The 15,434-nt window shown below is 47.2% G+C and overlaps 2 protein-coding genes across 2 annotated transcripts in view; one reads left to right on the forward strand and one right to left on the reverse strand.

Moving 5' to 3' along the window:
* Positions 1–928: 928 nt before the first annotated feature.
* Positions 929–10,754, reverse strand: DCTN5 (dynactin subunit 5). The gene is made up of 6 exons (XM_073648307.1): positions 10,615–10,754; positions 8,456–8,524; positions 6,018–6,136; positions 2,241–2,352; positions 1,983–2,085; positions 929–1,323 (listed from the first exon to the last, which is right to left on the reverse strand). Exons 1-6 carry the CDS (start codon positions 10,660–10,662, stop codon positions 1,226–1,228), a joined length of 549 nt encoding a protein of 182 aa, XP_073504408.1. The 5' UTR covers positions 10,663–10,754; the 3' UTR covers positions 929–1,225.
* PALB2 (partner and localizer of BRCA2) overlaps positions 10,707–15,434 on the forward strand; it is a 40,719-nt gene continuing 35,991 nt past the window's right edge. Inside the window, exons 1-4 of the mRNA XM_073648306.1 lie at positions 10,707–10,796; positions 11,595–11,648; positions 14,866–14,925; positions 15,314–15,428. Coding sequence (XP_073504407.1) covers positions 10,782–10,796; positions 11,595–11,648; positions 14,866–14,925; positions 15,314–15,428 — 244 coding nt within the window. The 5' untranslated portion in view covers positions 10,707–10,781. The remainder of the gene's footprint in view (positions 10,797–11,594; positions 11,649–14,865; positions 14,926–15,313; positions 15,429–15,434) is intronic.

Here is a 15,434-nt window from a genome sequence, read left to right on the forward strand (position 1 = left end):
CACATCCTGGAGAGGATTAGGAGAAGCCAGAAGAAATCAATGGGAAATTGATCCCAAGATGGTCGCATCTGTACAGGTTCTAAAGCATGAAAGTGACGCTTCTTGCTTTGGAAACTGGCCACCTCTGATAAAGTGCAGAAGTGGCTGGTAACATAGGAAACAAGAAACACACAATAGAATTAAAAATCACTCTTGTTTTTGAAAACAGAGAGCATTTTTTAATAAGAGATAAATTACTAAGTTGCTTGTTTTCACAAGCACCTTGCAATGTTACTCGTTTAAAGGGGATTAGTCAGCAGGATTTCACACCCCAAACTATTTATATCTGCAAGTATTCAGTCCAGCAATACCTTTACATGGGCAGTCTGTTTGGCATTTGGATTGATATGCAAATGAGGTGGAAGAGCTATGGTAGATCTGAAGCACCTGTCACTCCAGCTCTATTCCCTGCTCAGCACAACCTCCTCCGGCTTGACTGACGGTCTCTGCGCTGTGTGACTTCAGGCAAAGGAGTCATCAGTCAAAGAGGAGGCGGCGGTGTGGGCAGGGGATAGAGCTGGAGTGACAGAGGAATCAGATCTACCATAGCTCTTCAGCTGCATTGAATAATGATCCAAACACAAATTTCTCAGTAACGGAAGAACGGACTTGCCATGTAAAGATATTGCTGGACTTGTCTTTGAAAGAGCTACATGCCCATATATATATAGTTTAGGGGGTGAAATCCTGCTGACAGATTCCCTTTAAGAAGATGAGACAACACCTTTAAAGGGGTGGAATAAATGTGCGTTGTATTGGCTATTGCTTATGCTGGGAATCGGCCACTTGGCCACAGTGCATCATTATCCTGTGCAAACCACACAAGGGAAATGGGTCCGTTTTTTGCGACCCATCCTGCGTCAAGAATATTGAAAATGGAAGCAATACAGAAGGGGGATATTTATTTTATTGGCAAGTGCTTATCTATTGTAAAGTGAAGTCAGTGATGTCCCGCAGACCGACAGCTTGTAGACCTAGGTGACGGCAATGCTGAATTTTCTGATTGGATCCCATTCTGATCCAAGCTGAGCGGGGCAGATGCCATGGAGGGGAGAGGATACAGAAAGGTCTTCAATAAATACATAGTGTTAAAGGGAATGGCAGGACATGTTAATATATACATATACAAAATAATACAAAAAAAAAACAAAACATAAAACCAGCCGAGAGTGATGGGAGATCCATTCTAAATCTGCGTCAGAGGTAGGAACTTTTGGTAATAACTCTTGGTGACGTCAATCATGAGTTCCTGTGTGCACTCCGGGAGCTCTCCGGAGAACAGTCCTAAAGGGCGAAAGATAAAATCAGAGTTCACAACGAAAGTCTGCGCTTCATTAAGAGTTACTACTACTGAGGCCGGGGATCAGAGCCGCAAACGTACAGGTGGACGCACGACAAGCACAAATGAATGGGGCACGTTCCCGTTACCAGACGATTATGTGTCCTGGAAAGTGCAACATTATCAGCACCAATATGGAAGTAAGCGGCATTGGACAACCCCTTTAAGGCCCCTTTCGCACAGCGTTGATCGACAGCTATCTATTGGGTATGGGGGATTTAAAGGGATCCTGACGCATGGCCAAATACTATTACCTTGCAGATATAGGGTCAATATGCAGGTTAGCAGCGTTCCAATACTGTCCGGGTGCCTTACTGAAAGTCCCGACACTTTGATTGACAGCTCGCTCTGCATAGATGTGCTGTACAGCGAGCTGTCAATCAAAGTGCCGGGACTGTAATCCCTCTGGGCCCACCTCTATGACTGAAAGCCGGCGGCTCCCAGGAGGAATAAACCTCAATTCCTCCTGGTAGCCGCAGTGGACAGACAGCATTGGAGCGCTATTAACTTGCAGAATAACCCTATATCTGCACCTTAATAGCAACATAACCGATTCCCTTGAGACCTCATTCAACCTGCACTAATCTCAACGATCTGGACTCACCAGGGCAGCCAGAAAACACAGTAAATGGGGGGACCACCGTTTCGGGGGGTAAGACTGTGTTGTCCAATATTTTGCAGCAGTCCTTCAAGACACATCTCCGGCCCTGGATACAAAACAAGAATTGATGAGACGGATAAACCATAATTTACGTATTTTTTTTTCACAATTTTCAACGTGATCCATGTGTCATGAGGCTGTAGGGTGTGTGATCCCTAAAAAAAAAAGCAGATAGGATCCCTTTAAATCGGTGCTACTTACAATGACGCAGTTCTTCCCTATGTGCACATAGGAGCCGATCTGTGCCGCATTCACCACGCAGTCCTCTTCTATAAAGACATGGTCTCCGATGTGTAAGGGGAAAAACGCCACCCTGAAGGCAAAAAAATCATATTTCCCAAATAAGCCATGAACGGCAGTGCTCTGTGTGTCGCCACGTGTGCCAGAATCATGTGCCGCTATCGTAGCCGGGGGCACAGACACTTCTGGCCCTCAGTCTAATTACGTGCCACAGCTTTACTGCTACATAAAGAGACTTTTTATACCGGCGACCTAATTTTCTTTAGATGCATTTCGCCAGGTGATGGGCTTTTTTTGCTGGTTAACGAATGGAACAAACTGAAAAGGCAGAAGCTGTTTGGGCAATTAGGGACAATAGGAAAGCACTAAGTATAACAGCGTGTAATGGGGAGACGGGGTCAGTACACTTAATGGGCGGCGGGCAGTAATTACAGGCGTAACAGGAGTCACGAGATTATACAAACACTTATACAACTCTGGAGAGACAGGCCGTCTCTTGTACCTGTTCACACTGTACATCGGGGGCAGTAATGTAGAGATAATCGATGGCAAAGTGCAGATCACTATTTATAAATGGCAGCAGAGACAGTGAGATGGATTATAGGAAGCGGGGGACGGGTCATTGTCTCCCTACAATAAGCGGGGGACGGGTCATTGTCTCCCTACAATAAGCGGGGGACGGGTCATTGTCTCCCTACAATAAGCGGGGGACGGGTCATTGTCTCCCTACAATAAGCGGGGGCGGGTCATTGTCTCCCTACAATAAGCGGGGGACGGGTCATTGTCTCCCTACAATAAGCGGGGGACGGGTCATTGTCTCCCTACAATAAGCGGGGGCGGGTCATTGTCTCCCTACAATAAGCGGGGGACGGGTCATTGTCTCCCTACAATAAGCGGGGGACGGGTCATTGTCTCCCTACAATAAGCGGGGGGCGGGTCATTGTCTCCCTACAATAAGCGGGGGGCGGGTCATTGTCTCCCTACAATAAGCGGGGGGCGGGTCATTGTCTCCCTACAATAAGCGGGGGGCGGGTCATTGTCTCCCTACAATAAGCGGGGGGCGGGTCATTGTCTCCCTACAATAAGCGGGGGGCGGGTCATTGTCTCCCTACAATAAGCGGGGGACGGGTCATTGTCTCCCTACAATAAGCGGGGGACGGGTCATTGTCTCCCTACAATAAGCGGGGGACGGGTCATTGTCTCCCTACAATAAGCGGGGGACGGGTCATTGTCTCCCTACAATAAGCGGGGGACGGGTCATTGTCTCCCTACAATAAGCGGGGGACGGGTCATTGTCTCCCTACAATAAGCGGGGGACGGGTCATTGTCTCCCTACAATAAGCGGGGGACGGGTCATTGTCTCCCTACAATAAGCGGGGGACGGGTCATTGTCTCCCTACAATAAGCGGGGGACGGGTCATTGTCTCCCTACAATAAGCGGGGGACGGGTCATTGTCTCCCTACAATAAGCGGGGGACGGGTCATTGTCTCCCTACAATAAGCGGGGGACGGGTCATTGTCTCCCTACAATAAGCGGGGGACGGGTCATTGTCTCCCTACAATAAGCGGGGGACGGGTCATTGTCTCCCTACAATAAGCGGGGGACGGGTCATTGTCTCCCTACAATAAGCGGGGGACGGGTCATTGTCTCCCTACAATAAGCGGGGGGCGGGTCATTGTCTCCCTACAATAAGCGGGGGGCGGGTCATTGTCTCCCTACAATAAGCGGGGGGCGGGTCATTGTCTCCCTACAATAAGCGGGGGACGGGTCATTGTCTCCCTACAATAAGCGGGGGACGGGTCATTGTCTCCCTACAATAAGCGGGGGACGGGTCATTGTCTCCCTACAATAAGCGGGGGACGGGTCATTGTCTCCCTACAATAAGCGGGGGACGGGTCATTGTCTCCCTACAATAAGCGGGGGACGGGTCATTGTCTCCCTACAATAAGCGGGGGACGGGTCATTGTCTCCCTACAATAAGCGGGGGACGGGTCATTGTCTCCCTACAATAAGCGGGGGACGGGTCATTGTCTCCCTACAATAAGCGGGGGACGGGTCATTGTCTCCCTACAATAAGCGGGGGACGGGTCATTGTCTCCCTACAATAAGCGGGGGACGGGTCATTGTCTCCCTACAATAAGCGGGGGACGGGTCACTGTCTCCCTACAATAAGCGGGGGACGGGTCATTGTCTCCCTACAATAAGCGGGGGACGGGTCATTGTCTCCCTACAATAAGCGGGGGGCGGGTCATTGTCTCCCTACAATAAGCGGGGGGCGGGTCATTGTCTCCCTACAATAAGCGGGGGCGGGGTAATTGCCTCCCTACAATAAGCGAGTCTTTGTCTAACTCTAAAATAAGCGGGGGCGGGGTCATTGTCTCCCTACAATAAGCGGGGACGGGTCATTGTCTCCCTACAATAAGCGGGGGACAGGTCATTGTCTCCCTACAATAAGCGGGGGACGGGTCATTGTCTCCCTACAATAAGCGGGGGACGGGTCATTGTCTCCCTACAATAAGCGGGGGACGGGTCGTTGTCTCCCTACAATAAGCGGGGGACGGGTCGTTGTCTCTCTACAATAAGTGGGGGCGGGTCATTGTCTCCCTACAATAAGCGGGGGATGGGTCATTGTCTCCCTACAATAAGCGGGGGACGGGTCGTTGTCTCCCTACAATAAGCGGTGGACGGGTCATTGTCTCCCTACAATAAGCGGGGGATGGGTCATTGTCTCCCTACAATAAGCGGGGGATGGGTCATTGTCTCCCTACAATAAGCTGGGGCGGGGTCTTTGTCTTGCTCTACAATAAGCGGGGGCGGGGTAAATGCCTCCCTACAATAAGCGGGGGCCGGTCTTTGCCTCCCTACAATAAGCGGGGGCGGGTCATTGTCTCCCTACAATAAGCGGGGGATGGGTCATTGTCTCCCTACAATAAGCGGGGGATGGGTCATTGTCTCCCTACAATAAGCTGGGGTGGGGTCTTTGTCTAACTCTACAATAAGCGGGGGCGGGGTAATTGCCTCCCTACAATAAGCGGGGGCCGGTCTTTGCCTCCCTACAATAAGCGGGGGCGGGGTAATTGCCTCCCTACAATAAGCGAGTCTTTGTCTAACTCTAAAATAAGCGGGGGCGGGGTAATCGCCTCCCTACAATAAGCGGGGGCCGGTCTTTGCCTCCCTACAATAAGCGGGGGCCGGTCTTTGCCTCCCTACAATAAGCGGGGGCCGGTCTTTGCCTCCCTACAATAAGCGGGGGCCGGTCTTTGCCTCCCTACAATAAGCGGGGGCCGGTCTTTGCCTCCCTACAATAAGCGGGGGCCGGTCTTTGCCTCCCTACAATAAGCGGGGGCCGGTCTTTGTCTAGTCTCTCTGCTCCTACTCTCTTGTTTGTCAAACTGCATACAGAAATAAGAGGTGAGCTTTCAGGTTAAGGAAGTTAAGTAAATGGACAATAGGAGGAGCAATGCATGCTGGTAAGTCAGGGGATGGCAGTTCTAGCTACTATAATGCTGACAGAATGGAGCTGAAGAAAAAACGCCCACTGAAAAAGAGCAGATGGCTATCACAGAATATGAGAATTGGGACAGTTCCAGGACATATTAGACTAGTATGTGCACCAAGAGCAGTCTGACCTTGCTGTGGGGGTTGAGTGTAGCAAGACCAGGATTTACTACAGGTTTTAATTAAATGGATAGAAAAAAAATAATAAATGTCCACTCTGCATTACACCGGTGCCTCACCCTTTGCTGAATTTCTTGAACGGTGGTCTGATCACGCTTCGGCTTTTGATGACGCAGTGTCGTCCCACGCGAACGTTTGCCAGGTCTCCCCTGATAATACAGTCATTCATGACTATTGTCTGCAGAGGGGATATAAGGAATGGATACATGGGATATAGGAGCAAACCTGATAAATGGAGATGAGGGAGCAGCTAATCCCACACCAATGTCTGCTTCACATAGGATCAGTCAATATAGTCTTCAGTAAAAGCTTCAGTCTCCTTCTCCTTATGGCAGCTGGAAATACAGTAATAACTTTTCAAGTTCCCTAATCCATCTCCTTCCCCCTCTGTCAGCAGTAAATATAGTCTCCTTAGTCAAGCTCCTTCCTCCTCCTGCAGCTGTAGTCACAGTCCACATAGGTTCCCTAGTCTGTCTCCTTCTCCCTCTGTCAGCTATTCTGTCAGTTTCCTTCACAATCTAAATGTTAGAAGTGCAGTCCCCACTAAATTCCTTAGTATATCCCCCCTCCCCTCTGGCAACTGTAAAAATAGTCTCCAGTAAATTCAATTGTCATTCTCCTTCTTCCTCTTGCAGCTGTGATCAATTTCCACAGTAAATTCCCCAGTCTGTCTCCTTCTCCTTCTGTCAGTTTCCTCCCCACTCTTGAAGCTGGAAATCCAGTCCCCACTAAGTTTCCTAGTTTATCTCCCTTCCCCTCTGGCAGCTGTAAAAATAGTCTCCAGTAAGCTCCATTTTCATTCTCCTTCTTCCTCTTGCAGCTGTAATCAATTTACACAGTAAGCTGCCTAGTGTGTCTCCTTCTCCTGCTGTCAGCTCTAAATATAGTCCTCAGTAATCGCTTATGTCAGTTTCCTTTCCCCTCTGGCAGCAGAAATTGCAGTCCCCAATTAGAAAGCTGATGGTCAATTGTTCGGTTGACAGCTATCTCCGACTCTCCCATACACATTACACTGTCAGACACTACTGCCTATATCAGATATTTCTGCAAACTTTATTTCGAAGTCAGACGCCTTCCCCCTCTGGCAGCTGTAAATATACTTCCCAAAAAAATAAGTCTTCTCTTCCCTCTGGCACCATTAAATAGTCTCCCACGCCCTCAGGCCCTGCACTAAAGTGAGTTTTCAGATGAACTGAACGACTATAGAGAATACCCCGGATCAGACAGGCTGAAATCCAGCTGGACGGATCCTTTTACCCTGCAGATGCTATAGTTTTCTTCACTAGGTAACATTCTACAGTTGTACTACAGCACTGATAAAATATATTCTCCGATGATGGTCCCTGCGCCTCACGGGGGGGGGGGGTCAGACTGTGACCGAATAATAAGGAATTGAGGGGATCACATAACCTGAGAGTACGACTGAGAAAAAAAGCCACATCTCATTCCTTCCATTTCTTGGGTTGCTAAACATTCAGCGGGACATTTTCTAAGCCAGTCTATATCTAAAGCAAACAGCGCCCCCACGTAAAAAGGTTGTATGAAGAACTGCATGCTAAAAAGTTTACAAATAGGCCAATTAGCACAGCGCTGCTCCCTTCCAGGATGTGTCCACGGTCGGCAGACATCATGTGCTCCCGTCCTAGTTTAATAAAAGGGACATATTCACTGTGCCTGCTGATCGTGCGCACATCCTGACCGATGACTGAGCACTTTACATGGCTGTCATCGTCACTACCAAAGACCTTTAATTGTGGGCTGACTTCCAATATGTCTGCCATTAAACTCCAGTAGTTTCCTTCTATCCACTAAATTACAAGCAGGAATCAGTAAATAACAAAAAATAATAATACAACAGACGCTTGTTCACACGTGTAGAAAAATTCCCTTAAAGGGGTTATTACCATCTTCATAGATGTGATCTTGTCGGATAGTGCTTGAAAACAAGCACTTTTGCAATTTGCTGCTTGTTAAAATTTTCAGCCGTTCTTGAGATATTAACACTTTTTTTTTTGTTTACAGCTCGTTTCCAAGGACACCGACCACCGCTGTTATCTAACTTGCAAGCACTGTGCGACAGCTCGCTCCAGCGGCTTACAAGCTCAACAAAAGAGCTTGTAAACACTGCACATGTTCTGCTATCTAGTAGCGGCGGTCGGTCTCCAAGGCAAAGAGCTGTAAACAAAAGAAAAGTGTTAATATCTCATGAACGGCTGAAAGTTTTAACAAGCAGTAAATTGCAAAAGTGGTTGATTTTACGAGAACTATCCAGGCGCTTCTCATTTATGAAGATGGGAAATAACCCTTTAAGGGGTTGTTCACTGCTGGACAACCCCCAAAACATGAATACTTTGCTTCTGGACCAGCGCCGTTCTTCAGAAGATGTTGTGCAGTAGTGGACAACCCCTTTAATTCGGCATGAATAGGATTTTTAGACAGCTGTAGAAAACGATATAAAATTAGGTCGGAGGGCAGTCGCTTGCTCGTTATCGCTCACCTTGCCATTCAGGACGATATTCTGGCTGCCACACAACACGGACTGCCGGCTCACCTTATTTCCAGAGGCCTGAGGACAGAACACGCAAGAAGTTTTACTACGTTTTTCATTTCTCGCACAGGTTAAGGGGGGGTAACCTGAAAAGGGGAGTGGCTTAATGTGCAACATAATGCACTAAAAAATGTGGCATGCGCAGTTTTTTTTAAATGCAGCTTGCTCTAGGTATGTTTTTTTCCCCATAGACCTCTCTAAAAAAATGTAAAGGGGTTGTCTTGTCATAGATATTGATGACCTATCCATCAATATGAAATCAGCTGGGGTCCGTCACTCACCGATCAGCTGTTATAACCTTCAAGAATAAGAGCTGTTCTGCAGTAACCGGCAGCGGCTGCTACATGTTGAATGGACAGCTCTGTTCAATATGTGTACATGCAGGGGGGGGGGGGGACACGACGACTTGTAACAGCTGATCAGTCGGACCCCCACCAATCTGATATTGATTACTTATCCTAAGGACAGGTCATCAATATTGAATGATTGGACGACCCTTTAAAAAATGCCTCCTTCACACACTTATTTTTTTCACATTTTTCTATTTATGATGCAGAGTACGGACCATGATGCACTGACTGCCCGCAGGTCAGGTGAGGCTGTCAAGTTCAAGTAAAAAAAAAGCCTCGAAAACCGAGAGCGGACATGGAAACTTCACCGCAGAAGGCGACTTTATTGGTTTTATAATTTCTTTATACCAAATTTCCACACCTGTAGATCCACAGGTAACCTGGGCTAGTCCCTGTGCACAATGACAGTGCGCTCTCTCGCCGACTCAGATCCGTAGTAACAAGACCGAAACAGAGCACTGTTTTTATATTTATATGTGATCTGTCTTGATAGTTCATTAATAAACTTTTTTTTGTATTTTCAAAGGTGATCTCTTTTTTTTGGGCATGCTTCTTTTCTCTTATGCAATTAAGAGCGCACTGTCAGTGCGCTTTGCAAGACAAATAACCGATTTGCGTAGACCAGCGTCGCCCCCGTAAGCGACGTCACACTGCAAATCGGATATTCGGCTTACAACCTGCATGAACAGTGCGCTCTGTTGCCGACTTGTTACTATGGATCTGAGATGACAACAGAGCGCACTATCATTGTGCACATCGCACAGGGACTAGCCCAGCTCAGAGTATCACTGATGACCCTTCGTTTCAGGGAGGGGGCAGGGGTTGTGCTAGTGACTGCAGCCTCTGCCTCCTGATGACGCTTAGTTTGAGTATCCCAGCGTGCACTGGGAATTCTCAAAGCAACAGCAAAATGGAAGTAGTAAAAAAAAAAACAAAAACAGATAGTTTCGTTAGAGAAGGATTGAGAATTTTAAATTCAAGTATATTGGAAATTAGTTTAGATTATGGCATTTAATAGATCAGGATTGAGGAGGAAAATTAATTTGTATTTCGGACGACCCCTTTAATTACTGATTTTCACCTCTGCATTGAAATCTTTGGGAATACTCCAACCCGCAGGACAATTTCCACACTGCGGATGAGATTTTCCATCCAGATTTGCAGTGTTTCCCCTAAAGGTTGAGCTCTATCCAGTGCCTGTGGATTAAGAGGCCCTTCCCCACCATTAACCCCTTAAAGGGATTATCCACCTCTAAGGCCAATGAATGTACCTGTCACTAAAAAAACATTTTACATTAAAAATGTCACCCCATTTGCCTCCTACAGCTTCGGTGTTGCTGGCTGCAAAAAATGAGTTAACTGAGAATCCGTCAGCGAGCTCCTTCTGACAGGAGAGCTCATAACCTTTTTTTCTGAACATTTCGCGGCTGATTTATCACCACAGATCGCATCAAAGTTGAATGTAAGACTGTAGGAACAAAACAGGGCAACGTTTCTAATGAAACCCAATTGCAAAAATCATTTTTTTAGCCCCAACTACATGCATTTAAGAAAAAAAAGTGCAACTAAGTGTGGACAATAAAGGTTTCATCGAAGACACATTACGTAGGCACATATACAGACGCTCCAGTATGTAGGATACAGAAATATGACGTCACAGGTATATCAGCCTCCATACACACAGGATAATGATGTCGGTGCGGTTGTTATGCGGCACACAGGCTGCCTCAGCTATATCCCCCTCTGTATCGCACTCACAGTCTCTATATACTCCGACTTGTTATACAGCAGCTCGCTCAGCTCCATGGCTCGGCCGGCGTGACGTCACTTCCGCGCTGGTCGCCAGGGATGATCAGGTGACGCGATCATGTGACTTGTCGCTGGCTGAGGAAGACGCCGGAAGTGACGGCGGCCGGAGTGCGGCAATGGCGGCCACCTGTGTACGTACATGAGGGTGGAAAGAGCCACCTAACCTGCGTCTGTGCGCCCGTTATACCGCGCATTGCATATAGCGCTCCTAGTATTGCACTTAGGAAACCTTAAAGGGTTTTTTATGAGAAAATGCTGACATTTTCCTTAAAGGTGCTTTTTATTTTAACGCTAAGGCAATTGCTTAAAGGTTGTTTGTATTCTTTGACCAATGGGACGTCACGTTCAGTGATCAGGTGACCTAGACGTGCACTCCATTGGGCAAAGTAGTCACCTGATCACAAATTGAATAACCGCCATGTTGTTGCGGGGCCGGATAAACGACACCAGTGTTATTTTTTAATAAAGTTACACGTTTGGGGATTTAAAAAAAAATCTATTTTGGTGAATTCCTTTAAATCCCCTTTAAAAGAGCGCTCCGTCGCTGTTAGATCCCAAATGCCGTGTCCTTAGAGATCTATGGGATGTCATCGGGGCCATGATAGACAGCAGCGGTGGTCGGTCTCCTAGGCAACGAGCTGTAAACAAAAGGAAAGTTTTGATATCTCAGAAACGGCTGCAAATATTAATAAGCAGCAAATTACAAACATGCTTGTGCTTACCAGCTCTACCCGACAATATCCATCTGTGACGATGGGAATAACCCTATATAGAGGTATATCTGTCTCATCCATACATTTCCCACTGTAAGGACCTGCAGATGTCTCAGTAGTGAGACCCTTTTACCCGCTGCCAGGAACAGAGCGACGTCTGGGCATGTGCAGTTTTATGTCACATTTCTGATGTTTCTTCTTATTTTATTTTTATAGCAAGAAATGGAAAACATGCCAGAGAGATCTCTCACCTTAGAAGAGAAGACAAAGGTACTGATCCCTTAGGGCACATTCACATGCACAGGTTTTCTGCTGCGGATTTCCCATTATGCATTCATTGCAAAGGTTGAAATCCACAGCGTAGATAGAGATGAATGTCAATTTCTGTTTCAGATTTTTTTCCAGCTGCGTCTGGGTTAGATTTAAGTTGCACATAACCATTACAGGCTATGGAAATGTTCACATGTCCGTGTTTTTTTGTAGACCGAGTGTCTAAAAACCCCTCAAAAATAAAGCATGTCCTTTTGTCAACTGAGTCACAGATCAAATGTGTCCATTAAAATGAATTGAGCATGTCCTCCCGCTCTGGCGCCCCGCTCTGGCGCTGTCCGTCCCGCTCTGGCACTGTCCGTCCCGCTCTGGCGCTGTTCGTCCCGCTCTGGCTCTGGCACTGTCCGCATCGCTCTGGCTCTGGCACTGTCCGCCCCGCTCCGGCTCTGTCCGCCCCGCTCCGGCTCTGTCCGCCCCGCTCCGGCTCTGTCCGCCCCGCTCCGGCTCTGTCCGCCCCGCTCCGGCGCTGTCCGTCCCGCTCCGGCTCTGTCCGCCCCGCTCCGGCTCTGTCCGTCCCGCTCCGGCGCTGTCCGCCCCGCTCCGGCGCTGTCCGCCCCGCTCCGGCTCTGTCCGCCCCGCTCCGGCTCTGTCCGCCCTGCTCCGGCGCTGTCCGCCCCGCTCCGGCGCTGTCCGTCCCGCTGTGGCTCTGTCCGTCCCGCTGTGGCTCTGTCCGTCCCGCTCTGGCGCTGTCCGTCCCGCTCTGGCGCTGTCCGTCCCGCTCTGGCGCTGTCTGCCTGTCAATTTTTTTTGCATGTGAGAAAAACAGATGCCACGCTGATGGTAGAAACGGGCACATTAACCAAAAAAAATGGCAGAAAATTGGATCCAGCAAAAATTCCACTTTTTTCTCGTAGGAATGAGTACTACAGACATTTAATTGAGTCCTAAATAAAATCTCTTCCACTTTGCAAACTCAGTTAGAAAATCTCCCTCCACCATGTGTGAACATCACTTACCCAGGATGTCTAATCCCTATTTTTTTTTTTCATTGATTTACATTGGTCTAAAACAGTAAAAGTAGCAGTACTCTAAGGCTGTGTGCCCATGATGCGTTTTTTTTAAGCGTTTCCGCAGCAGCAAAAACGCTGCAGAAACGCGTAAAAAACGCATGGTAGAAGGCCTGCCATGTTCCACAATGATAATCCGCATGTGCTGTGCACATGCTGCGGAAATTTCCGCTGCGGGTTATCATTGCGGAAAAAAACGCCGCACTACCAATTATTTTGCGGAAGTGCTGCGTTTTTGCCGCCATTGACTTGCATTAGATCGCATGGATTATGCATCACTGTATATGTAGATGCGGAATTCATGCTTTCTAATGTGCGGATGGTACCCAGGTTTGGAGGAGAGGAGACTCTCCTCCGGACCTGGGTACCATAGAAAACTGTAAAAAAAAAAAAGAATAAAATAAAAAATAAATATATACGTACCTTCTGGCGGCCCCCGATGCACTCCTCCTTGCTTGCCGGCAGTTCGCGATGGAATGAAGGACCTGCGCTGACGTCCTAGTCATGTGACGGGTCATGCGACGCTGACATCGGCAGGTCCTTCAGTCTACTGCTGCCGGCAGCCGGGACGGAGGGAATCAAGACTGCAGGGGCCATCGGAAGGTAAGTATAGATATTATTTTTTATTTTTTACCATTCTTTTATGGTCACACTATATAAATCCATGCTGGTTGCATGGATTTATATAGTGTGACCAAGTTGACAAGCACTTTCCAAGTGATGCTAAAATCGCTTGGAAAGCGCTTGTCAACCCGCATGCGGAAATGCATGTGAAGAACGCTTCACTTCCGCATGTCCCTGGCAGGAAAAACGCATGTACAATCCGCATGCGTTTTTTTCTGCCAGGGAGATGCAGAAACGCTCAGGAAAAAATCCTGAGCATTTCTGCATCGTGGGCACATAGCCTAAAGGGTTATACTCTTCTCCATTCTTCAGGAATGCATCGCTCCACTCCCTATTGGATTCCTGGTTGTCAAAGGGAGTAGGGGTTTGGTCCTTATAATTGACAGTTTTGACCATCGTCAAGGCTTCGCTGCTTCTGGTCTCATCTGTGCTCTGTCTCAGATGCAACAATGAAGAAGCGCAAGGGCCCTGATGCTGGATCCAGTGATCTGCTCAGCTTCAAAGCAGCACTCGCAAGCTGTATTGCAAACAACTTACAAACGAATGCTCATTGCCTTGGAAACCGACCAAGACTAATAGATTGCTGAGGTGGCCGGTAACATAGACAACGAGCCTCCATTTTTGAGAAGAGAGAGGATTTGTAATAAAAGCTAAATTGTTTTCACGATTAGTTTGCAGTTTTTTTTCCATTTCAGAAATTGAGACAACCCCATTCCATATATATCTGGTATACATATGTATACGTGAATATAGCCTATAACGTCTATGAGTCTGAGCTTATGGTTTAGTGTAGTTTTTCGATGAGTCATTGGGGGTCTGTAGACCCAGACTCCCACTTATATGAAAGAAGAACATATTATAAAAAATAAAAATGTAAAAAGTAAACTTCTAACAATTTTTTGCGCCTCTTGATTTTGTTTTGTGGGGTCCATTACAAACATATACGTTACATAAATGCCTTTCTTAAAGGGGTTCTCCACTACTGTACAACCTCGGCTTAATAATTTTAGGTTGCCAAATTAAAATGAAAACAATAGGTATTCACCTGCTTCAGCAGCGTTGTTCCAGCAATGACTATGTAGATGTCCGCCCTGATACAGGGAACAAAAAACCTCACTGTTAAAAAAGCTATGACGCACTGTGTGACCATTGGGATATTGCATTGCTCAATTTCAACAAGAGAATAACTATGGATGACTTTAGTGAGAGAGAAAAAAAGTGTCACTCACCATTCCGTAAAAGTTCCTTTATTATAGATACAGTAAATGCGTGGTAGCGCTGTGGATGACAGCCGTTTTGCTTTGCACCAATGCTTCAACAGGTCGATCCACAGCGCGGCCAGCGTCCCTACCAAGTTTTTAATGTATCTTTAATAAAGGATGGTGAGTGCCACTTTTTTCCCTTACATATGCAAATATGCCATCAATTCATGCCCACATCGATAAAACAACGAATGCGTCTGCCCCCTTTAAATTGCCTCTAGCTGCTCTGAAAAAATGACAAGCCCATTTTTTTTTCTTTTCCAGCTGAAGGAAAGACTCGCTTTGCTAAAGAAAGAATACAAGAAGACCTTTCACCGTTTGCAGGTATTGTATTAGGCTGATGATGATATGGGCCTGTGTGCACACTTGTGCCCGTACATTGGTCGGTCCAACCCGCCAATGTCATTGGATTCGGATTATAGTCTAATGTGTATGGGCACCTCCCAATTGTCCCCACATAGGTGATGTTGGGGAACAGAAGGATCCGGCATGTCTGATTTTGAGAGAGTCGGGCAAACTAGCTGCCGGCCAAACGATTGTCAGCACCGTTGTTCTGCTGACAGCTATATCTAAAGTGTGTGGGGGGCTTTAGTGCTTTATCTGCTCTTTCACTGGGATAAACAACCATAGCGACAAAAACCGTACCGTCGAGGCATCTATTGACTTTTAGTGTAAGGGATTCGTTTTTCTTTTTGTTTTGATGCCTTTCTAGAGATCCCAGAGAGCCGAGAGGGTGAAAACGCACATCAAGAAGACGATAGAAGAGCAGAACCGGTTGTTAAGTCAGGAACTGTCCACCAAACAAGAAAGTGTGTCTGTACTACCAGGTTGGT

The sequence above is a fragment of the Phyllobates terribilis genome, unplaced genomic scaffold (assembly GCF_046119375.1).
Source record: "Phyllobates terribilis strain yellow unplaced genomic scaffold, ASM4611937v1 Scaffold_9__5_contigs__length_417890890, whole genome shotgun sequence".
In the NCBI taxonomy this organism is placed as follows: domain Eukaryota; kingdom Metazoa; phylum Chordata; class Amphibia; order Anura; family Dendrobatidae; genus Phyllobates; species Phyllobates terribilis.

Bases quoted from the DNA above. Each gene is read 5' to 3' on its own strand.
- DCTN5 (XM_073648307.1), bottom strand. From the start codon at position 10,662: ATGGAGCTGAGCGAGCTGCTGTATAACAAGTCGGAGTATATAGAGACT. The intron at 8,525-10,614 runs GTGAGTGCGATA...TTCTGTCCTCAG, and splicing joins AGTCGGAGTATATAGAGACT to GCCTCTGGAAATAAGGTGAG. The intron at 1,324-1,982 runs GTGAGTCCAGAT...TTCGCCCTTTAG, and splicing joins TGTGTTTTCTGGCTGCCCTG to GACTGTTCTCCGGAGAGCTC.